Raw genomic sequence first — 25,132 nt, forward strand, 5'->3', positions numbered from 1 at the left:
GACCCTGGGAAAGTCACTTAACCCTCATTGCCTTACTAAAAAAAAAATTAAAATACTGTTGCTTTTGTATAAATATCCAACAACTGTAGGTCCAAGATAGAATGTCAAGTGGAAAGCCAAGAGACTTAGGAGTATGCTCACTGCTCACTGTATAGCAGCTTTCAGCTTCCTAGGGTAAATTCTTTTTTAAAAATAGTTGTTCTTCCCCCCTTGGAGTACACACAGCTAATCAGCAACGTTTTCCCTGCAACTTAGGATAACTAAAATAGAAGGGGTAGGGTAAAGAAAAATGGGAATGGGGGGGAGGGGCGAGTGGATAAAGTAAAAGGTGGGACAGCTAGGTGTCGCACACTGGCTCTGGATTCAGGAGGACCTGAGTTCAAATCCAGCCTCAGACCTTGACACTTACTAGCTGTGTGACCCTGGGCAAGTCACTTAACCCCAATTGCCCTGTCCCCCCCCCCTTTAGAGAATGAAGCAACATTGGTCAGCAGTGAAAACAATATAGTATTTATTATATGTTTCCTTGAAATGGAAATGTATTGCTTTATATCAAATCCTCACTTATGTTGTGCTATGTACATAGGTGTTTTTTCTTTTCTCATTTTGTATTTAAATTGAAAAGAAATTTTAAAATTTACAAAAAAATAAAAAATAAAAATCTTTGGTAGTTAAAAAATAATGGGAATCAGGGACAGCTAGATGGCGCAGTGGATAGAGCACCGGCCCTGGAGTCAGGAGTTCAAATCTGGCCTCAGACACTTGACACTTACTAGCTGTGTGACCCTGGGCAAGTCACTTAACCCCAATTGCCTCACTAAAAAAAAAAAAAAACAAACAAAAAATAATGGGAATCATCCAAGGGAGAAAAGGGAATATTTGGAATGCAAATGACAGAATTTTTTTTTTTACAGAATTTATTATAAGAAAGCCTTTTCCATTCAAGGGCTAGAGATGATTGGGAAGTATCCAAATCATCTTTATGATTTTGAAAGTCTTTTTAGACAAAATTGCAATCTTTCCTACAAGGACATGAGAGAAAAGACTATATTTGGACTCTCCTCGGAGCCTTAAAGGCAGAGAGTGAGTCTGGTTCCAGGCCAATAGCTTTTGACCCCCCCCCCCCCACACACACACACCTCCCAGCAGGGGGCCACTGGGCACTCGAGGTTTCCCGCTGAGGCTCCTGGGCCTTAGGCACAATAAGGGCCTGAAGAAGCGCCTGGGTTTTGTGGGAGTGAGGCTGAGCTGGGAGTTCACCTTGAGGTGCCTGAGGTGATCTCCACATGACTTAGAGCTCAAGCCCTGACTTGAGTTTTGTTTTGAACGGTTATGTTTACACAAGCACTGTTTAGTGGGGAATGGGGACATTCTTACTCCAGCATAGGGTTGGGGCCTAAGGCCGAAATCTGATTGGTCAAACCCCAAGACAGGTTTTCTTTCTTGAAGAGTTATGTCATGGGGCGCAGAGCACCCCAGAATTTCTCTGGGGCACACCGAGGAATCTTCTCCTTGAGAAACTAAACCAGAGGACAGATAACGCCTAGAGGAACCAAATCGGACTGAGTTAGCTTGGGATTCCTACCTTTCATTCTGGTCTCCCTTACCCTGGGGAGATAAGTTTGGGTGTGGCTGCGGCCTTTGTGTCCTGAAGAGGGATCCGTAGCCATCCCTCACCCAATTCCTCTAGTCACTACTAGTGGGGGATGGTCCTCCACTCCTCACCCAATTCCCCCAGCTACCACCAGTGGGGGATGGTCCACCTTCATTAAAGGAACTTTCCACAGGCAGATGGTCCACCCCCATCAGGCCTCTATAAAAGTACCTTCCAGTCTCCTGTTCGAGGAGATTTGGTACCTCTGAGCCATGTGCTTTATGCCAAATCTCCCCATGAAAAGTCCAAGGATTTCTTTCATGGTTTCCCTCCCCCCACCCTTCCCTTCCCTTGGCCCTAAATAAACTATCACCTTATTCCAACTAAGTTTTGTGTGCAAGAGGGTGTAATTCTTTAAAGAGGAATTCCCAAGAACCCCAAACCGTACCCATTTTCCCACTATATCAGTTATGTATGTTAACACAGTATTGTTTGGGGGGGGGGGCAGCACTCTTGCCCAGAATAGGTTAAGACCTGGTATCGTAGTTTGTAAAATCTGATTGGTTAACTGGTATCACCTGATAGATTCTTAGGCTGTTACTGTCATTCTATATAAATAGCAACTGTAATAACTGAAATGTAAATGGGGGGTATCAAAAGGCCTTAATGTGATTGGCCGGAGGGGACCCCTTGAGGGGTATAAATAGAGGTGAGGGACCTTGCTTCAGGGCACATTCAGGAGAGTGCCCAACTTCCTGAAGATGAATAAAGCCTTCATTCACCAACTGCTGCCTGCTTGGGATTTTTGAACAGTGACCTGCTAGCAGCCCTTGGGCTGCCAACACGAGCTGTGCAACACCAAGAGTGGTTAGCTGTGTCTCTGACAGATAGTTGTCCCATCAGTGGATGAGGCCATCTGCTTTACTCTATCTTTGGACAGTCTGTCCTATTTTATTTCTCCTCCACAGGGTTTGGAGACAGATATTGAGAGATGTGGTTCCTCTCTCCCTCCCTCCCCCAACAGCCCATTCCCAACTGTTCTCTAGAAGGCCGAGTTCTACCCACAGCCCACTAGGAAGGCCCTGCAGCGTTTTCCATTTTCCCAGAGGGTGAAGGGGGTAGAGGATACAGCCTGGAAAAGGGCTCCAAGACAGAGAACCAACAGTGCCTGGGCACTCAGGACAGTGAGGAGATGGCCAGCATACGGGGCCCAGGCCGCAGGGAGAGCAGCAGAATTGGGGTCCGGCCGGGCTGTGGGCAGCAGGGGCAGGGAGGGTGCTGGGAAGGGAGTTAATTACAGCCCCAGTCACCAGCTGCTTGCCTTTCTCAGCTCCCCACTGCTCCAGCTCAGCTTCCCCAAACCGACTTGGGCTTTGGGACGATTCCAACGAACCGACTGACTGATCATCAATCAGCATTTCTTAGTTTCAAATAGCAACCGCGGGGGCAGGCACAGTTGGGGAAACTGAGGCAGACTGCGGTTAAATCACTTAGGGAGGGTCTCCTTACTCTCCCGGCCGGCGCTGTGTCCTCTGCAACACCCAACTTTATAACGGCGAGTCACAGCACGGCACGGTCTTTGTGGTCCGTGGATTTTGTAATTTCATTTTTATGCTAACGTCTGCCCTGCGAGGTAAATGCTATTTGCTCCATTTTATAGATGAGAAAATTGGGACCCGAGCTTGCAGTCACTTGAGGAGAATTCCGGGGAACACCCCGACACATATACATGCAAACATAAGGCGGCATTTTGGGGGGCCTGGGGGGGGTCTGACTTCCTTTCCTCCCTCGCTTCCGGGAGTAGAGGGTAGGACTTCCCTAAATCGGGCCTGGACCCCACGAGCGGGGGGGGGGGGGCAGACTTCACTGCTCAAGTAGGGGTGACCGCGGCGTCTTCTGGGAGATTGAGTCCGGGGCAGAGCATGCGCCGTGGAGCCCAGGCGGGCGCGAGTCCAAACGTGGCTGCGCTCGGACTCCATTTCCCAGAATGCCTCGAGAGGTTCCTCCGGGTCCAGGCTGTGTCGCCCCTTTGCCTCTCCGATAAGGGCTGTGCATAGCACCGTGATGCTCTTCCGGCCGGACTCTTATCCTACTAAGCTTGGTAGCCGGTGGGGCTTTAAACCTCCGGGCCCGCTAGCGGGGTGGGTGAATGAGGGAGTCTGTGTGCAGGCGTCAGCCCGTAACCGCCCCGGACGCCCTATCCTGCGCTTCTGAGCCTGGGGCCTCGGGCCTCGGACTTGGCTAAAGGAGCGCGCAAGGACCGCGCTTCCGCTTCCGTTACCCCTTTTCCAGCCCAGGAGCGCCCTTCCTTGGGAGCTTGGCGGGCTGAGTGCGCAGGCGCGGCTCCAGGCGCGCGGTGCACGTGTGTGCGAGCCGGGGGATGTTTGGGGACCCCCGTGGGAGGAGGTGTGTGGTAGTTGTGTGACTTTGTGGGTGTATCACTGCGTGTGTGTGAGGGGGTGATGTGTGTGTGAGAAACTTTGTGCGTGTTGGGGGTGGCAGTTTTTGTGCACGTGTGTGTGTGCCCGTGCCCGTGGCTCTACTGGCGTGGGGCTTGTGGAGCCGCTGCAGGCCCGTGGGTGGGGGTGGGTGCGGGTGCACATCCCAACATCCCCACAAGTTAATGCTTCGGGCGTCGCTGTGGCCAGGATCCTCACGTGGTAAATCGTCCACTTCGTGGTCATTTCTGGGCTGCCCCCATCCTTGGGGGGAGGAGGGGAAAGTAGCTCTTGGAAGACCCCCGGGGTGGGGGGGCGGCGTCTTGAGCCCTCAGGCCCAGCCGTACCAGAAAGTGGAAACCCTCCCCAGGAAAAGGAAGAGACCCTTCCCCGAGACCCCTCACTACGGCCCCAGGAAAGCCCTCGCCATGAGGAGGGACCGGATGCTGGAGGCGTCAGGGCCTCTGCCCAAGTTCCTCACCCTCGTTAAACCAGATGGGCAGAAAGGACTGAAATCAGACCCGTGAGAAAGAAGCTGGGAGGAGGTGACATGGAGGACAGGGCCCTCCTACTGCGGGATGGAGGTGAGCAATCCCAGGGGCAGAGATGGGGGGCAGGGGAGGATGAAGAACCCCTAGGGCAGGTCCCGGCCCTCTGCACCCAGCTCAGTGCCCATCCCCCCCTTCCCACGCCCGGCTTGGTCAGTCACCTAGGCAACGAACTGGTCTTTGGTTATGGGGTGGGGGGGGGCCTGGAGGCTGCACCTCTGGTACGTCCTCAGCAGTGATTGGAGAAGTGGAATATAGACCATGGGGAAGGGGGCACTGAAGGATGGGGCTGATGATGCACAAGGACTCGGTGTTCTGTAGTCGCTCTGACCTTTGACTTCTTTCTCCTTATCCAGCTCAGTCTCCTCCAGCATTGGCTCTTCCCTTAGACAGGAGGATAGAGAACCAGGAGGGAATGACTTTTGGGTTCCTGACAGCAAAGATTCAGGTGAGTTCAAGTTTGCTTTCTGTCTTTCCTGTTTCATGCCACATATCTGTTCTAAGAGTAATGTTTCTCTCCTTTCACTTCTCGGTGCACTCAGATCCCATCTAGGCTGCAGAGCCTCGGTCCTTCTGAAGCCTCTAGCCATTCTGATCACTGACATAGAGAAGGCTGACCAACAAAACTGGAATGTCTCCATCATATAAATTAAGAACCGTTAGAACAAATGCTTATGATTTGAAAAGCAGTTGCCTTTTGTGCTTATAGATGAATGGTGAGAGTTAAGCATTTAAAGGTGGGTCAAAACATTGTGCTGGTTGACCTCACAGATTCCTTCTAATTTAAGATTTTTTTCCTACAATTTAGCAAACATTTAGTAAGTTGACCTACTGGTGGTACTCAGATAAAAATGAAATTGCCCCTGACTCCGAAGACCTTACATTTCCTGGTAGGATACACATATACACAGGTAAGAGACAAATAAAATAGTACAACGTAGAAATCCAGTAAGGGAGAGATGGAGTATATAGGTGAGGCCAGGGAAGAAGGTGGTTTATAGGATGAAAGAAGGAACAAGGGAAGGAGAGAGAGAGAATGTAGGAGAAACAGAAGACATCCTTATTTAGTACCTCATTGGCACTGCAGTTGTGGAGTATTGTGGACAGTGTGTGGCCCCACTTCTGAGGTGGAGAATCGACAAGCAGAATGTTGTTGAGTGGAAGCTGTACAGGTTGATGGGAATCATATCAAATGGTTACATCAGTCGAATGGTCTGGTAATATTTAGGTTAGAGAAGAGAAGGTTTGGTCAGAATTCGAGTGCTTTGCCAATGCTTTGAAAGGATTCATAAGGAAAGAGTAGACTTGTTCTGCTTGGGCCCAGGGAACCGAACCAGAAGCCGTGTGGGGAACTAGCCAGAGGAACATGGTGTTCTGACAGCTGTATCAAAGTGTGGCATGGGTCGACACGGGAGATTGGGGGTGGGGTGGGGAGGTCTTACTGGAGGTTGTAAAGAAAAGGCTGGGTGACCACTCATTAGTTATGTTGTATGGGTATTTCTTGAACTAGAGGCCCCGTTCAACTCCATGATTGTTATAACGACTGTCACTTCATTGCCTAAGAATAAACAGAGGGAAAAGTAAATTTATACAAAGCTTAGTGTGAATACCATTTAAACCTGATCATACTGATTATAGTTATGGATGAGACTAGAACGAGGAAAACAAATAAAATGGGAAACATATGTCAGGAAACCGATAACGATGTATTAGCCATCAGGGACAATGGAGCCACTGCATTCGTACTCTAAATGTGTAAACTATCACATGGAGCATGGGGAAATACAAGTGACAGTGAAGAAAACAAAAAGCAACTGGAACAGGTCAAGTATTGACCTGGGAGATTTACACAGGAAGGTGCATGGTTTTGAGAACATTGAGGGATGAGTTTCCAAGAACACCATGAAAGAATATTTTCCAGCTACTTGGAAAAGATCACCAGATATTATTATTCCAGAACAAATCCAGACAGAAGGTTTTAAGAAAGATCTACAGACCTCTGGAGCTACTTTCCCATCTCTACAAAATCTTCATGAGGAAAAAATGTGCATGTGGAAGGGGGTAAGAAAGCATGAGAAGGGAACAAGCAGTCCTTTTCAAAAAGTACTCTACAGCCATGATTTGCAATTCAGAACAGGCCATGAAACTGTAAACATGAGGATCCCTGTGGGCCACATATTGACTGAGAAAAACACATATGAACATGATCCATGTTTTATCGTGCTTTCTTTTATGGAGGCAAACAGGGTTAAGTGGGTTGCCCAGGGTCGCACAGCTAGTAAATGTCTGAGGCTGGATTTGAACTCAGGCCCCCCTGACTTTAGAGCCTGTGCTGTATCCACTGTCCCACCTACCTGCCCCATCTGTTGTATTTTTAAAAATATTTCCCAATTACATTTTAATCAGGTTTGGGCTGCACTCAAGAGCGGTGTTTTTGTTTTTGGTTATGCTTTGGCCACAGCACGGCCTGGCTGCATGGTTGACCCCTCTGCTCTATAGTATACAGCTTGTCACTCAGCTGAGTGAAAGGTTCAGAGAGCAGATCTCCCTTGGGTGATTGTTAACTGTAAATTGGTATTTGGTCCTGTAGAGCAAAGATGCAACATAGGAGCCTCTTCTCCACCAGTCTGTCCCATGGATATGCGAAGTTAATAGAAGCTGCCTTGGTTGATATCGCAAAGATAACTTTTGGATGGCTTCTAGATTATTCCCATTAAGCCTAACTTTAGGGGGGGGACTGCGTTTGCTGTAGCCACGAAGACTGTCCTGCTTAAGGTCCATCACAGAAATGTGATGTATAAAAAGTTCAAGACAGTTTCTGGGTAATTAATCATTTTATTAGTGTTGCTAGCATAATACTGATAAAAGACTGGTTATTTGCCTGGCTCTCTTACACCAAAGACCGATCATGGAACCCACTTGATGTTTATATGGAAAAGATGGAAGAGTCAGTGACAATTGACTAATCGACTTTGGTTAACAAGTAACGAGAAGGGGGCAGCTAGGTGTCTAATTAGATAAAACACTGGCCCTGGATTCAGGAGGTCCTGAGTTCAAATTCGGCCTTAAACACTTGACACTTAGTAGCTGTGTGACCCTGGGCAATTCTCTTAACCCTCATTGCCCCCACAAAAACAAAACAACAACAAAAACAAGTAATGAGAAGAATGAATATTGTAATGAGAGCTGGACTTATTCTAATGAGGGAATGGGGGCCAAGACTGGGATCACTCAGTTTAAGTTGAAGAGAATTATCTCACCTATCAAAAAGGGAGAATCCACATTTTCCCAGACCTGTCTGAGTAAAACACGGTGGACCAGAATCCATCCATTCACTTTAACTTTTGAACAGAGGTGACTTCTTCCTCTCAATATCAGCCTAGCACTTCAAAGTCTGTCTGAATAACCTACAGGGTTTGATTTCTGAATAAGGAAGTAGAAAAGGGGAAAAACTTTGGTTCCTAATTCAAGAATTAGTTATATGGGGGGGGGGGGAAGAATTAGTTATTAGATACAAGAGAGAAATAATCATTTTTCTCAGAAAGGGTAATCTTCAGGCTATTTTCCAAATACTCTTTCTTATGAGTACATCCTTGATTTGGCTCCATTAAGACCCAGTACACCGGTGAGCCTCCTGAATTATGTCCATAAGTACTCAGTACTTTGACCTAGAGATTCCCAGTTGAAAAGCCAAGGCAAGGAAGAGTGACTGTTGTCCAAAATGTGAAAAGTGGTTACAGCGACTGGCCTTGGTAATCATCCATATGTTCATATATTATGTTCAGAAAATACAGTTTGGAAATGAAATAGGCCCATAAGTAAACAAGTGGAAGAGAGCAGCAGAAAAGCATTTGGGAAACTACAACACTTTTTAATCTTTTCCAATTACATATAAAGTTAGTTTTCAGCATTTGGGGGTTTTTTTGTTTGTTTTGTGGGGCAGTGAGGGTTAAGTGATTTCCCCAGGGTCACACAGCTAGTAAGTGTCAAGTGTCTGAGGCTGGATTTGAATTCAGGTCCTCCTGAGTCCAGGGCCAGTGCTTTATCCACTGTGCCACTTAGCTGCCCCCCAACATTTGTTTTTTATAGGATTTTGAGTAGATAAAATTTTCTCCATCCCTCCCTACCCTCATTCTTTCCCAAGACAGCAAGCAATGTGATAGGTTTTACATGTGCAGTCATGTTAAACATATTTCCTTGTTAGTCATGTGAAAGAAGAAATAGAACAAAAGGAAAAAAACATGAAAAAAAAGTAAAAATAGTATGCTTTGATCTGCATTCAGATTCCAGTTCTTTCTTTGGATGTAGATAGCATTTTCGATCATGATTCTTTTTAAATTGTCATGGATCGTTGTATTGCTGAGAAGAACTAAGTCTATCTTAGTTGATCATCACATATTATTTACCATGTTCTGGTTCTGCTCACTTTACTCAGCATCAATTCATGTAAGTCTTCCCAGCTTTTTCTGAAATCTGCCTGCTCATCATTTCTTATAGTATCGTAGTATTCCATTACACTCATATATCACAACTTGTTCAGCCATTCCCTAATTGATGGGCATCCCCTCAATTTCCAATTCTTTGTCACTACAAAAATAGCAGCTACAAATATTTTTGTACATGTGGGTCCTTTCCCCTTGTTTATGATCTCTTTGGGATGCAGACCCAGTAGTGGCCTAGCCGGGTCAAAGCATATCTGTGCAGCACTTTTTTTTTTTTTTTTTTTTTTTTTAGTGAGGCTAGTAAGTGTTAAGTGTCTGAGGCTGGATCCGAACTCAGGTACTCCTGAATCCAGGGCCAGTGCTCTATCCACTGTGCCACCTAGCTGCCCCTGTGCAGCACTTTTAATAATCTCTGGCTTCTGTTTGAAATAAAACATCACTATTGTTTTCCTGATTGTTCATTATGGCTGTGAACCATGCAATACCATTGTCTCAGAAGAATTCCTATTTTGAGAAGACTAAAGGACAACAGAAGGACATGAGATGGGTATAAATATGTTGTAGCATATTGCCAGTGAAGAATTGTGCCCAGGAATCAGTGCAAGCGTTATCAACCAAAAAAGTATGGCTGGGAAATGCGGTGGGCACGTCGTGGGGAGAATGAAGGATGGGGGGATCATTCCCCAGGCTGCGTGAGAAGAGACAGAGGAAGGTTCCCTGCATGTTGGTTGGACCAACCTCTGAAGGTCTTCAGATGATGGAAGCAGAGATGATGATTGCTAAGAAGATGTGGTTGGATTTCAACCTTCACCATTGCAGAAATGTACCCTTATCAGGAGATCTACGGAACCACTGACATATTGGAGAAAAGCTTTTCCTTAGGACGGAGCACTGTCCTCTATATAGTGGAAGTACTTAGTAAATGTTCTAATAAGGAGGACAGAATTTTGTTCTAGGTCTCTACACTAGGAAGGAGATGACCCAGGACAGAGAGCAGAGCGCCATCAGTGCTTCACTTCACTTGTCACCCCCTTTCTGGCGTACTCCCTCTTGAATAAATCTGCCTAGAATACACGGGTGATTGGTGAGAGAGAATGATGACCTTGAGGGAAGAAATTCATGTTTGGAGTTGCATTGCCATTGCAGGTGTTCTGTATGTAATGATCTGTGATATGGCTTGGGTAAAGTGGGACTTCAGACCTCTCTGGCTTCTTTCAAGGCCCAACTAAAGTCCTGCCTTCTGCAGGAAGCCTTTCCCAACCCCTCTTATCCAGATCCTATTTCGCCTGGATATAGCTTGCTTTGTATATGTTTGATTTTGTGGTATTTCCCCCAGTAAATTGTAAATCCCTTGAGGGCAGGGATTGTTTTTTGCCTCTTTTTGTATCCCCAGTGCTTAGCATAGTGCCTGGCACATAGTAGGGGCTTAATAAATGTTTGTTTATTGATTGATTGATTACAGTCATGATATTCTTGGGCTTACTTGCAGAGAGGATTTGTGAATGTGAACTTGAGCAATACTGCCTACTGAATCTAGTCCAGATTGAGTCCCTTCAGAATTAGGTAATGAAGAAATATTTGGAGGAGTGTTCCCTGGTTAAGCAGTTATACGTTTGATTTAGGAATCAGTGACATTCAAAGATGTGGCTGTGGACTTCACTTGGGAGGAGTGGAGACACCTGGATCCTGCCCAGAGGGACCTGTATAAGAATGTGATGTTGGAGAACTATGAGAACCTCGTCTATGTGGGTAAGCCCACTGTCTGTCCCTGGGATGCAGAATCTATGATCCTGCCCATATTCCATAAGCTTGCTGTGTCAGGTCCACCTCACATGCTGGGGGCCTTCTAGTCTTGCTCATGACTTAATCATTAGCACTTTTGAAAGTGCCAGGGGAATTCTCAGGCTGTCTACCTGTATTCTCTTCCCCTAGCTATGTGGCCAGCTCATCATCTTTTCCTAGCATATATTTCCTTGATTATGTTTTTCATTCCTATTCTTTGGAATTCCTCCTTGATTATGTGTTGTATCTTGTTCAAACCCAGCAGGATCTTATTCATTGCCCATTGTGTAATATTTACTTTTAAGTCTTTGGACTGTCAGATTCTGTATCTCTCTGCTGGAAAGCAATCCCTGCTGAATATTGAGAGTAAAAAGATGGGTCTTTTTTATTTCCAAAGAACCTTATGGTAGGTCATTGAAGGGACTTTGAAATTCCCCAAAGGCAATCCGGCCCAACTTCCCTATCTGCACTTGAATGATGGTCACCCCTGTAATAGAGAAGATCTGTCCTAGAATACTGGTTGAAGACATAACTCTTCTTTCTCTGCCCTTTCCTGGTTCTCTTCCTACCTACTTGACTGCTCCTTTTTAGTCTCCTTTGCTGGATTTTTATCTAGGCTACACCTGCTAGCCTTGGCTATCTCCCAACACTCAGTTCTTGGCTCTCTTATCCCTCACTGATATTTTGTTTGGTGAGCTCATCAGCTCCCATGAATGAAATTATCATCTCTCTGCTGGTGATTCTCAGACCTGCTTATCCAGCCCTAACCTCTGTTGAGCTCTAGTATCACATCTCTAGGTGCTTATTGGAAATCTCCATGTGGGTGTCACCTAGATGTTTTAAACTTCACATCTCCAGAACCGAATTCATTTCCTCCATCTTCTTATTCTTCATAATGCTAAGGGCACCACTTGTCACCAAGGCCCACTGTCATCCTTGATTCCTTCCTTTCTCTTACCCTCCATAAGTCCTGTCAGTATGATGTCTCTTCTATACTGTCCCGTCTCTTCTGATGCCCCTCTGGTGCAGGCCCTTGTCCCCTTGTGCCTGGACTATTGGTATGGCAGGTTCTGGTTGACTTCTCTGCCTTCAGTCAGAGAAAATCCTCTGTTTGGCATTTAATTCCCTGCATAACCTGGCTCCCCACCACCTTTCTGATCTTCTTACTCCTTACCTGATGACCCAGTGACACTTGGCCTCCTTGCCATTCCTTACCCAGGATACTCCATCCCTTGACTCCATGCATTTTTTGTGGTTGTCCCTCATGCCTAGAATTTTCTTCCTTCTCATCCCTGTCTCCTAGCTTCCCTGATTTCTTTGAAGTCTTCAGCTAAAATCCCACCTTCCACAAGAAGCCTTTCCTGATACTCCCTAATTCTGGTGCCTTCCCTCTGTTTGTCTCCAATTTATTTTGTGTGTGTACACAGATCAATGTTTGTATATCACCTGTTTGTACAGTTGTTTGCACGTTGTCTCCTTCCATTAGATTGTGAGTTTCTTGAGGGCAGAGTCAATTCTTTTGGCTTCTCCTTATATTCTCAGAGGTTAGCACACTAGAAAGTACTTGATAAATGTTTGTTAATTTGATTTGACTTGAAGCTAGTTTCTCTGTTGATGGTGAGGTCCTCCCAGTGTTTCTGTTTGTGAATGACATTGTCCTGGTTGCATCAAGCCCTGGAACGTTTTCTAGAAGAGATCTATAGGTACTCTTTTTTTTTTTTTTTTGTGAGGCAACTGGGGTTAAGTGACTTGCCCAGAGTCACACAGCTAGTATTAAGTGTCTTGAGGCTGGATTTGAACTCAGGGACTCCTGACTCCAGGGCTGGTGCTCTATCCACTGTGCCACCTAGCTGCCCCTATAGGTACTCTTAAAGAATTTGGCTTTATCGCCATGCAAAAAGGGCAAGGGGAAGAAGATGTTGTTGTCCAAATTATGTGATGGGTGGACAGCCTATAGAGCTTGTTTGTCAGGATTTAGGACAGTTTACGTGGATGTGGGATCTGGTCTGGAATTATGACTCATATTTCCTGTTTCTGGGGTCCTTTGTACAACCCTCTGCATTTTCTCTGTCTCCTACTTGTCAGAGAGTAGAACCGAATTCTTAGAGAGCTTTTCTAAGCACTTTCTCATTTCTCTTGGTGTATGTAGGAATTCCTGTCTCGACGACAGACATGATCTCTCTGTTGGAGAAGCGAGATGTCCCATGGATGCCTGAGGGAGGAGTCTTGAGTGGCACCTGTCCAGGTGAGTGAAAATCAGGCAGATGGGCATCATTGCAAGCACTGCTGCACTTTTGTAGTGACATCACTAAGATGTGACCTTTTTGTGGCTTTCATTTATTTCTATGTTGCTTTCTAAAAAGATGACCTCATGTAATAGCTCATCTCTCCATAGCCCTGCCGGCATTATATCTCATAACTCCCCTTTGAATCAAATGGATTTGATGTATCTCAGAAATGTATTCATTTGGATTCTTGCAATTATTGGAGAGTAAGAAGAAGGGTGGGGGTTTTTTTTCTTTTTTTAAGGCTTTTTGTTGTTGTTGTCTTTAAAAATTCTTCTATCTTTTCATTTTATATCATCTTTTGTTTTTTTCTGTTAAAATTTTCTTTCTGTTATCCTGAACTCAACATCAACAAATGTGAATGTTTCCATAAATAAAGAACTGCAAAAGAGGACATCATTTGAAATGGCAAATCTATGTCCTTCAAGTTTTCAGGGTTTTTAAATGATAGGAGAAATTCAGCACTTCCATCTCAAAGCTGTTGTGCTTGTTTCACCCTAAAAAGAAAGAGTTCTATTTTGTGTGTTCTTTAAGCATCTTATTGATACTCTTCCTTTCTTCCTTTTTAGGTATCACTCTCAGTCCCTCAGTATGTATCTTCACCCCATAACAAATAACCAAAATCAAATAAGACAAAATCATGCACTTGTCACTGTACCTGAAAATAAGCGTATGCCTCATTCTGCTCTTTTTACAACAGTTTCGTTTTCAAGTAATTCCTCGCTGCTCCCCTCCCCACTGAACCATCCATCCATGAATCTAAAAACTAATGCATCCATTTGGTCTAACAGTATGAGCTGTGTTCCACATTTGTCCAACGTTACTCCAAAGAAGAGAGACAACAGATAATTTTTCTCATCTCTTCTTTAGGGCTAAGCTTAGTTATTATACAGCATTTAGTTTTGGTTTTTTACCCCTTCTTTTCATTTATATTGTTACATTTGTTGAATACTTTGTTTTCTTGGTTCTACTTATTTCATACTGCATCAATTTGCATCTTTTCTTCCCAGAAGTTTTTGTCATCTTATTGTTTTTGTGGTACAGTAATATTCAGTTATATTCAGATACCATAATTAAAAAAAAATTCTTCCCAATAAGTGAGCATTGGCTTTGGTTCTTGCTCTTTGGTAGTATTAAAAGACTGTTATGGGGGCAGCTAAGTAGCACAGTAGATAAAGCACTGGCCCTGGATTCAGGAGGACCTGAGTTTAAATCCAGCCTTAGAGACATGACACTTACTAGCTGTGTGACCCTGGGCAGATCACAACCCACATTGCCCTGCAAAAACAACCAACAACCTGTTAAGACTGTTTTGTTGTATATGGGACCCTTTCCTGTCTTTTTACTTCTTTCAGGTCTATACCTAGTAGTGGAATTTCCAATTCCAAGGGCATGCATTTTGTAGCCTTAATTCCAAACTGCTTTCCAGAATGGTTGAGACAATTCACAGCTTTACCAGCAGTCTTAGTGTGAGTGTCTTGCCATAAACAACTGATAAAGTGACTGAAATGCACATACACCTTAGCCCATAGACACCCCTACTTAGCATATATCCCAAAGAGGTCAAAGACAGGAAGAAAGGTCCCTTTTCCCCCAGTATTTACCTTGAGATTCTCATCTTTTATTCCTTCAAATGAAGTTTCTTTGTTGGTCTGCTTCTATAAAAAATGCCCTACATCATTTGATTTGTGAAGCACTAAGTTCATAAAATAATTTAGGTAATGGCATTATTAAGTTATTTCACCTCAGAATGAACAATACATATAATATACATATGTATGTATACATAATATATATTTGCAGGTCTCCATAAATGTGTATATATTTGTTGTGGTTTTGTGCATATTGATTTCCTGCTTCAGTTGATTCCACTTTGCCTCAGTTCATATTGTCTTTCCATAGGTAGATAGATTGGGGGGTGGGGAGAGGTGGATGGGTGTGTGTGTGTGTGTGTGTGTGTGTGTGCGCGTGCATGTGCACACGCATGCACACTCTTGAAAGTGCTCCTGCTACACTGACATTGAATTCTTTGCAACAATAATTTGAGACCAATCAATTGAGTCCTTTTAATTATATTCTGTCTAAGCCATATTTCTCCATCTTCCCCACAAGATAGTATGGCATTTTTTTTATCATACACTTGGCTAAGCTCTAGGTAAAGTATACTTAAGACATTCCTGTCATCTACTATTTTAGTAATGCCTAGCATGACCTCTTTATGATGAAGCCTTGCTAGCTCTCTTTAATCACTACTTCCCTGTCTAGATGTTTTCTGCCTGTCTCATGAATAATATGTTCCAAAGTTTTTTCAGGAATTGAAGGCAGATTTATAGTTTACATACTCTTCTTATTGAAAGTTGGGGATAATAATTGGCCTTCTTTCAATCTTTTGGTCAGTCCTCTCCTATTTTCCGTGACTTTTCAATTATCACCATAGTGGCTCAGTAGTATACAAATACAGCAACAAATGCAAAAAAAAATTGTCACTATTTTCCATTTGGATTTGTACTTGAGCTGTAAAGATATTTTAGCATTTGGGAAATAGTATAATCACATTTTTCTTTTTCTTTCTTTTTTTTTTTTTTTTTGGAGAGGCAATTGGGGTTAAGTGACTTGCCCAGGGTCACACAGCTAGTAAGTGTCAAGTGTCTAAGGCCATATTTGAACTCAGGTCCTCCTGACTACAGGGTCGGTGCACTATCCAGTGTGCTACCTAGCTGCCCCTATAATCACATTTTTAAAAACAACACCCCAAACCAAACGAATGTACTAATAGTTAACGTGCCATAAAAATCATTGACAGATCATTTATGGGGGGAAAAAAAGACTTAGAAAGTAAAGACGTATCAAGTTCATTTTTTCATATGATAGATATTATATACTTAAAACCAAAAGTTAGGGGCAGGTAGGTGGCACAGTGGACAAAGCACCGGCCCTGGATTCAGGAGGACCTGAGTTCAAAGCCAGCTTCAGACACTTGACACGTACTAGCTGTGTGACCCTGGGCAAGTCACTTAACCCTCATTGCCCCGCCCCCCCCCCCCAAAAAAAACAAACAACCAAACCCCAAAAGTTAGCATTATTTGCTATAAACAAACATATGTCTTTATGGCTTATTCTTAAAATCCAACTAGTTATATGTTGGGAAATCAGTATTTCTGTTATACTTTGTGTCAGTTCCTTATAACATTTAGATATCTTTTTAAAAGAAATTTGTCCCTTTTTTGTTTTTACATTACCTTCGTTTCCCACTGTATAATAAAGTTTTCTTTTTTTAATAGGAAAAAATTTTTTTTGCAAAACTTAACAAAATAAAGTCCGATGTTGTGCAGGATAACTCCAGGTTGTTGCCATTTCCTGTGATAGCTTAAAACAGCACTGAGGCTGTGGAGCTACTGTATATGTATTCTACCCCATAGTGGGAATAGGAAGGAGCAGGTTGTCTTAGATCTTCTTCAAGGCCAAGTTTAGACGTAATCATTTCTCCACATTTGGTTTGGATAGCTTTATTTTCTTTCCATTTATGTTGTGGTTGGTTTTGTACATCATTATTTCCTGCTTCATCTGTCTTCATTTTGCCTATGTTCATATTATCTTTCTGTGCTTCTCTCTATTCATCATGTTCATCATCTCTACAGCACAGGAGTATAGATGTCTCATGTACCACTTGAAGATTTTTCCCCCTAAGGCCCTTCATTAGTTTCTTTTTTTTTTTAAAACATAAATTTCATTTTGGTTTACATTGGCAAATACAGATACTCAGATATACTAAAAGATCAGGATTTTTTTTTGTGTGTGCTGTGTGTATTTAAGATAAAAACCAAAATCATGCACTGACACATGAACATACTTATGTCTAGGGGGCAGCTACGTGGCACAGTGGATAAAGCACCGGCCCTGGATTCAGGAGTACCTGAGTTCAGATCTGGCCTCAGACACTTACTAGCTGTGTGACCCTGGGGAAGTTACTTAACCCCCATAGCCCCGCAAAAAAAAAAAGAAAAAGAAAAAAGAATATACTTATGTCTAAATGTCATTTAATATTTATCTCTACCCTAAAAGATGTAGTAATGATCAGTTACAATACCACCTTACACTATCCTTATGTTTCCCCTTTCTAACCACCTGTCTTAGCTTTATAATGTAGTTTTGTTGCTATTTCTTTAGAGTGGGAAGTCTGTATATTTTTCTTTTAGCTCTTATTTGTTCACTTTCTCCATGATATAGAAGCCTTCTCAGATTTCTTTGATTCTTCCTTTTTTATCCTTCCAATTAATAATATTCTATTACATTAATATAACATGGGACAGCTAAGTGGCACAGTGGATAGAGTGCTGGGCCTGAAGTCAGGAAGACACTTCTTCCTGAGTTCAAATCTAGCCTCAGACTCTTACTAGCTGTGCAACTCTGGGCAAGTCCCTTAACCCTTTTTGCTTCAGTTTCCTCCCTTGTAAAAATGAGCTGAGGAAGGAAATGGCAAATTCTAATATCTTTGCCAAGAAAATCCCACATGAGGTTATGAAGAATCAGACAAGACTGAAACGACTGAACAACAAAAACATTAGTATAACATACTTGGCTTCCTTATTTCCCAGTTCTTGGATGCTCGGTTTGTTTCCTAGCCTTTTTTCTAACCAACTCTTCTAGGAATATTTTTGTACAGATTTCTTTCTTTCTTTCTTTCTTTCTTTTTTTTTTTTGTGGGGTAACAAGGGTTAATTGACTTGCCCAGGGTCACACAACTAGTAAGTGTCAAGTGTCTGAGGCTGGATTTAAACTCAGGTCCTCCTGAATCCAGGGGCGGTGCTTTTATCCACTGTGCCACCTAGCTGCCCTCCACAGATTTCTTTTCATTCCTAGGATCATTGACTTTAAGCTGGAAAGAACTTCAGGGCCCCTCTAGTGTACCTAATTTTGCAGTTGAAGCAACTGAGGTCCAGGAAAGTTAAGTGTTTTACCTGGTTTATCTGAGGTCACATAGGTAATTTAAGAGGCATAAGTAGCATTTGAAACCACATTCTCTTTCTCCAGAGCTAGTGTTCATCCTTTTGTAACATTTTGCCTCCATTCCTATCCAAATGTCATTTTAAAAATAGGAGTTATTGATAGTAAAGATTTTTCTCACTTTTTTATCTTTGTTATTCTGGAAATATTCTTGTTGTGCAAAAACTTTTTATATAATCAGTGTTCTCTTATAGTGTCTTTTCCCCCCAATAGATAAGAATATTCTTTCTTTCCACAGTTGTTATTTATAACTATCACTTATTTTTAGCTGTGTATTACTTGGGACAGTTGTTCCCACCCTTGGACCTGTACAAACTTATCTTAGCTACTATGCACTTGAAAGCCCAGAATCCTTTTCCAAACCATTGCACAGAAACCCCCATTAGTGTGCCTTTTTTTTTTTTTTGGTGAAGCAATTGGGGTTAAGTGACTTGCCTTGGGTCACACAGCTAGTAAGTGTCAAGTGTCTGAGGCTGGATTTGAACTCAGGTCCTCCTGAATCCAGGACTGGTGCTTTATCCACTGTGCTACCTAGCTGTCCCTTAGTGTGCTTATTTTTACTAGTCAGCTTGTAGAAACATTTAAAGCAAAAGCATGTCAGGATATTTAGTAATAATAGTAACAACATGCTTCATATAATTATTCCAGAAATATCCACCCACACATTGGATTTCCACAAATACACAATTCTCATTGGAAGAATAAACCACTCTTCCAATATATATAGGTATATGTATAGGAATCTTGTGTAATGTTCACATGGGGAACCCATATGGGCATGACACCCATATGGATGGACTCTAGCAATGAATACATATAACTAGGATATGTGCATAGAGGGGACATCTCATGCTTCTAGCATTGCAGTGTTGCAAATGTCTTCCACTAAGGTTAACCATATTTCTTTCTCTTCCTCAATGGGTATAGGTTCTCTGCCACTATGTGCTAGGCATTGCATCTCCACTACTCTCTCTTTATTACTTACTTATCATCAGTCTTAATCTTATCTTGATTCTATCTTCGTGGAAGCCTAACCTCTGCTGAAAATCCACAGGGATAGTGAGACTTTCCCCAGGAGGGAGGACCCACAGAGAAATCCTCCAGCACAATTCCTTATACCATCTTCAGGGTGATACTATGGTAGGAAGCCTGTCCATGACAAGGGAGGACCAGAGCTCTTTTCAGCAGATTTTCCATCCTCCGACTGCTCTCATCTGCTCGTCATCCTGCGTCTCTTGTCTATACAGACCATAAGTGCAATTCTGGTTGAAGAAGGGAAAGAGGCTTGTGAATTTTATTCCACCACTCTCCAAGATACAAATTACATCTTAGTCTCTCTTTTCTCTATAGAGATATCATTTAAACATCTTTTAAAAATTTTATGTAATTATAATTCTTTTTATTGTTCATTCTTAGCTTTTTCATTTTCATAATCTATGGATTTTCAAAAGATAAAAAAATAACAATTTGACATGATTGAGATTCATGTAACTTTAGGGAATCACAGAACATCCAGTTTGGACAAGACCCATCTATCTAGTCCATACGTGATAAAAAATATAATCTAGGGGCAGCTAGGTGGCACAGTGGATAAAGCACCGGCCCTGGATTCAGGAGTACCTGAGTTCAAATCCGGCCTCAGACACTTGACACTTACTAGCTGTGTGACCCTGAGCAAGTTACTTAACCCCATTACCCTACAAAATAAGTAAATAAATGAATACAGTTCCCAGTGCATAGTAGGAACTCAGTATATGTTTGTACAAATTGAGCATCAGTCTCTATGATGAGAAACAGAAATTAGAACTTGCTCTTATTAACTTTTTTAGCCTTTTTTTGTTTTTTTTTGTTTTTTAGATTCCCTTAGTGAGAAGACCAAGTTTGAACCCAAAGATTCAAATCCAGGGCAGGCCTTTTGCATGGGAATATCATCCAAGATAAGAGTGTGCAAGGATACAGTAGCCTGGCATTCCAAGATTAGAGAAGCAAGTGAATGTGAGGTTAACATAGAAGAGCCGAAGTACAATCAGGAGGGACAATGGAGAAAAGGAACAGTCACTCCCAGAACAACTTACAGTCAAGTACAGGCACCTCAACATAATGCTAGAAATATTATTCTAGTGTCAGACTTGGTTGCAGCATGGAAAGGGCTAATGGGAGAAAATCTCTATAAATATAAGTCCTTTGGAAAGAGCTTCAGCGATGATTTTCCTTATTTAATTACATATAATGCATTCTCCTTAAGTAAAGAAATTTTTAAGTATGCTAAATGCAAAAAGCCCTTTAGTTACCATTCAGACTTAATTAAATTTCATAGAATTCATGCCGGAGAAAAGCGACATGAACAGAATGAATGTGGGAAATCGAAATCCTCTGGCAGAAGATCAGATATTATTGGACCTCAGAGAATTTATAGTGGAGAGAAAAACATCAAGTTTTATAAAGATGAGAAAGATTTCAGCCATAAGGGAAGCTTGAATAAACATAATGTAATTTATACTAGAGAGAATTCCTTTGCCTATAATGAATATGGGAAAGTCTTCAGTGAGAAGGAAATCCTTACCTCACCTCTGAGAAGTCACACTGGAGAAAAAATCTCTGAATTTAATGAATGTGAAAAAACTTTCAGCCACAGGGGAAACTTTATTAATCAGCAGATAACTCATACTGGAGGGAACTTTGTGTATGATGAATGTGACAGGAGTAGAAAGGAACAGTTTCTTGTGCATCAGAGAATTCATACTGAAGAGAAACCCTTTGCATGTAATAAACATGGGACAGGCTTTCAAAACAGATTAAGTCTTATTACCCATCAGAAAACTCATTCTGGAGAGACCTCCTTTGCATGTAATGAATGCAGTAAAGGCTTCAAAAAGAGCAGGTATTCTACCACACAGCATGGAATTCACATTGAAGAGAAGCCCTTTGTATGTCATGAGTGTGGGAAAGGCTTTAGGCAGAGTGCATATCTTATTATTCATCAGAGAACTCATACTGGAGAGAAACCTTTTCTATGTAATGAATGTGGGAAAACCTTTACCCAAAAGGCAAGCCTTATAACTCATCAGAGAACTCATACTGGAGAGAGACCCTTTATATGTAATGAATGTGGGAAAACTTTTACACAAAGGGCAAACCTTATTACACATTATAGGACTCATACTGGAGAAAGACCCTTTGCATGCAGTGAATGTGAAAAGACCTTTACCCAGAAGTCAAGCCTTATTACTCATTACAGGACTCATACAAGAGAGAAACTCTTTGCATGTAATGAATGTGGGATTGCCTTTACCCAGAAGGCAAGCCTTATTACTCATAGAGGAATTCATTCCAGAGAGAAACAGTTTGCTCCTAATGAATATGGAAAAGCCCCTCAAAAGAAAAGACTTATTAGCCATAGAGGAAATCATACTGGAGAAAAACCCTTTGAATGTAGTGAATGTGGAATAGGCTTCCGGTACAAAGTAAACCTTAATATCCATCAAAGGACTCATACTGGAGAGAAACCATTTGCATGTCATGAATGTGGAAAAGGCTTCAGACAGAGCGGACATCTTATGACCCATCAGAGAACTCATACTGGAGAGAAACCTTTTGCATGTAGTGAGTGTGGGAAAACCTTTACTCAAAGGTCAAACCTTAATAGCCATCAAAGAACTCATACCCAAGAGAAACTCTTTGCTTGTAATGAATGTGGGAAAACCTTTACCCAGAAGGGAAGCCTTGTTACTCATCAGAGGACTCATACTAGAGAGAAACAGTTTATATGTAATGAATGTGGAACAGGCTTCTTACACAGAGTAAGCTTTATTATACATAAGAGAATTCATACCGGAGAGAAACCATATATATGTAATGAATGTGGGAAAGGCTTTAGACAGAGTGGACACCTCATGATCCATCAGAGGACTCATACTGGAGAGAGACCCTTTACATGTAATCAGTGTGGAAAAACCTTTACCCAAAGATCTAACCTTACTAGCCATCAGAGAACTCATACTGGGGAGAAACTTTTTTCATGCAATGAATGTGGGAAGGCATTTACCCAAAAGGGAAGCCTTGTTACTCACCAGAGGACTCATACTGGAGAGAAACAGTTTGTATGTAATGACTGTGGAACAAGTTTCCTTCATAGAGTGACCCTTATTATCCATAAGAGAACTCATACTGGAGAGAAACCATATGCATGTAATGAATGTGGAAAAGGCTTCAGACAAAGTGGACACCTCATTACTCATCAAAGAACTCATACTGGAGAAAAACCTTTTGCATGTAATGAATGTGGGAAAACCTTTACACAAAGGGCAAACCTTACCAGCCATCAGAGAAATCATTCTGGAAACAAATTCTTTACGTGTAATGAATGTGGGAAGGCATTTACCCAAAAGGCAAACCTTAATACCCATCAGAAAACTCATGCTAGAGAGATTCCCTTTGTGCATAGTGAACGTGAGAGATCTTTTACTCATAGGACAAAACTTATTAACTATCATAGAACTTTTACAGAATGAAAGTCCGTTATGTATACTTAATACAGAAAAGGCTTCAGCCAGAGGAGATACTTTATCCTATGACAGAATTAATCTTGGAGAGAGACTTCATGTAACAAATGTGGGAATGCCTTTATATATTAGAGAACTTATATTGGAGTAAAGCATTTACGTGTAATTAATAGAGTTGCACCAAATGGTTCATTATCGCTGTGTTCAGTTGAATACCCCAGGTGTTTGTGCTTTACTGTGGACCATATAACTTTTTTAGAATGGCATATACTCATCAAATTTTCAGATGACCCAAAACTGGGATAAATAGCTGACACTGCATTAAGAGCTACCTGAAATGATCTTGACGACCATGGGTTGAAAGAAAATCCAATAATGATAAATGCAGATAATAGGGTACCAAAAAATCAACTTCATAAATGAATGTTTATTAAGCACTTACTATTTGCAAGGCTAGAAATACAAAGTAGTTGTTGGCATCAATCAGTTCACGTTCAAATGGAATAGATAGCATATAAACAGCTAGGTACATAAGATATAGACTAAAAAGAAGGTGATCTTCCATTCCTAACTGGAGATGAGGGAGGGGATCATTCCAGGCATGGAACAACCGATGCAAAGCCACAGATATAGGTGATAGGGTATTGTATCGGTGAACAACTAGCAGGTAGGCCAGCGTAACCAGGTTAAAAAGTTTATGGAATAGAGCAGTCTTCTGTGTAATCACTGTCCATTTTCTGTGATCCTTTCTATCCCTTTGATCAACTCTTCCTTCTCCATAGATACAAAAGGTAATTCCTTCCTTATTCCTCTAATTTGCTTGTAATTTCACCCTTTATATCTAAATCCTATGTCCACTAGAGGGTTCTTTGTTCCTTATTTTGTTTTGGTAGATAGTATGAAATGCTGGCATGTGCCTAAATTTCTACCCAACCGCTTTCAGTTTTATTACATATTGAGTCCTTATCTTAGTAGTTAGGGTCTTTGGATTCCTTAGAAATACCTTCCTTTATCTACCTATTTCTGTTACATATTAAATCTTTTTTAAAACATGCCAACTAGTTTTAAAGACATTACTTTCTAATAAACACTACTTTTTTGCCCTTGTATCTTCATCACTTAGCACATAGTAAGTGCTTAATAAATGTTTATTGATAGACTTTTATTTTTTCAAGTAACAAACATTTTAAAAATCTGTCACTTCTCCCTACCCTCATTGAACAATATTTTTAAAAATTCAAAAAATAATATCCTTGATATATGCATATTTGTCAAAACCAATTCCCATATTGTCCATATTTGAAAATGTACATTTCTCTGCATTTTAAGTTCATTGCATCTTTGTGACGAGGTGAGTGTTGTGTTTCATATTAATTATTGGAATTGTGGTTTATCATTGCATTGATGAGAGTTGCAAAGTTTTTGAGAATTGTTTTTCTTTATTAATCTTATCATTGTAAAACATGTTCTCCTAGTTCTGCTGACTTCATTTTGCATCAGTTCACAGAGATTGTATTTGTTTAATCTGAAACTGTCCATTTTACCATGTTTTATGGCAAAACAATATTATTACTATATCACAATTTGTTTAGCCATTCCCCAATAGGATTATGTTAATTTCATATTTTTGCCTACTACAAAAAAACCTACTATAAATATTTTAATAGATTTCGAGCTATTTCCTTGGGGTATAGGCCTAATTCAAAAGCCTCTCCAGTGTCATTTTTGACATTTTTCATCTCCTAGTCTGATAAATACGAAGTGGAATCTCATTGTTGCTTTAGTTTGTATTTCTCTTAATTAGTGATTTAGAACATTTTGTATGATTATTGATAAATGGGATTTCTTTGAAAACTGCCCATTCATATCTGATGTGGGACATTAGCCCAAAAAAGTCTGTCAGGTGACAGCTCCTGGCATTACAAAATGAGAGAAGTCAGGGAATGTGATGCGAAGAAGTAGAGGAGGAACCGAGAGAGAAGTCATCACCACTCCCACAACATCATTTTTGAAAAGAAGTTTTAGTCTGGAGTTGGTCTTTGTTGCAGTATGGAGAAGGAACTATGGGAGAGTGTCTCCATAAATCTAAGATACTTTGAATGAACTTTAGGGGTTTTTCACATGTAATACTTTGTTCTTAGGAAACAATAACAATTAACATGTAGTGCTTCCTAAGCACCAAGACACTGTGTTGAGCCCTTTTATAATTATTATCTGAGTCTCACAACCCTGGAAGGTAATCGCTATCATTTTCTCACTTTATGGATGAGGAAACAGGTGTACAGAATTTAAGTGACTTGTCCAGGATCACACAGCTAGTGAATACCTGAGGCTGGATTTCAACTGTTCTATCTACCTGCTCAGTATGACATTCAGAAAGCCCTTTAGTTACCACAGAGACCTAATTAAATTTCAGAGTACATCCTGGAGAAAATCAGTATGAACAAAACAAATGTGGAAAAGCCTTTGGCAAAAAGTCAAATCATACTTCAAAGAAAAGTAGTGTTGCAAAGAAAAGAAAATTCTGTACTCTTAGG

The 25,132-nt window shown here is 41.6% G+C and overlaps 1 protein-coding gene across 2 annotated transcripts in view; it reads left to right on the forward strand.

Moving 5' to 3' along the window:
• Window positions 1-3,640: 3,640 nt before the first annotated feature.
• LOC122754108 (zinc finger protein 84-like) overlaps window positions 3,641-25,132 on the forward strand; it is a 44,009-nt gene continuing 22,517 nt past the window's right edge. Inside the window, exons 1-6 of one of the 2 annotated variants that reach the window (XM_044002162.1) lie at window positions 3,641-4,000; window positions 4,528-4,616; window positions 4,937-5,028; window positions 10,645-10,771; window positions 12,954-13,049; window positions 19,951-22,765. In XM_044002162.1, the coding sequence (XP_043858097.1) occupies window positions 3,975-4,000; window positions 4,528-4,616; window positions 4,937-5,028; window positions 10,645-10,771; window positions 12,954-13,049; window positions 19,951-22,604 (3,084 nt within the window). In that variant the 5' untranslated portion in view covers window positions 3,641-3,974 and the 3' untranslated portion in view covers window positions 22,605-22,765. Of the gene's footprint in view, window positions 4,001-4,527; window positions 4,617-4,936; window positions 5,029-10,644; window positions 10,772-12,953; window positions 13,050-19,950; window positions 22,766-25,132 lie in introns of those variants that run through there. The other variant, XM_044002161.1, reaches the window with a different exon arrangement.

This window comes from Dromiciops gliroides, chromosome 4 (assembly GCF_019393635.1).
Source record: "Dromiciops gliroides isolate mDroGli1 chromosome 4, mDroGli1.pri, whole genome shotgun sequence".
In the NCBI taxonomy this organism is placed as follows: Eukaryota; Metazoa; Chordata; class Mammalia; order Microbiotheria; family Microbiotheriidae; genus Dromiciops; species Dromiciops gliroides.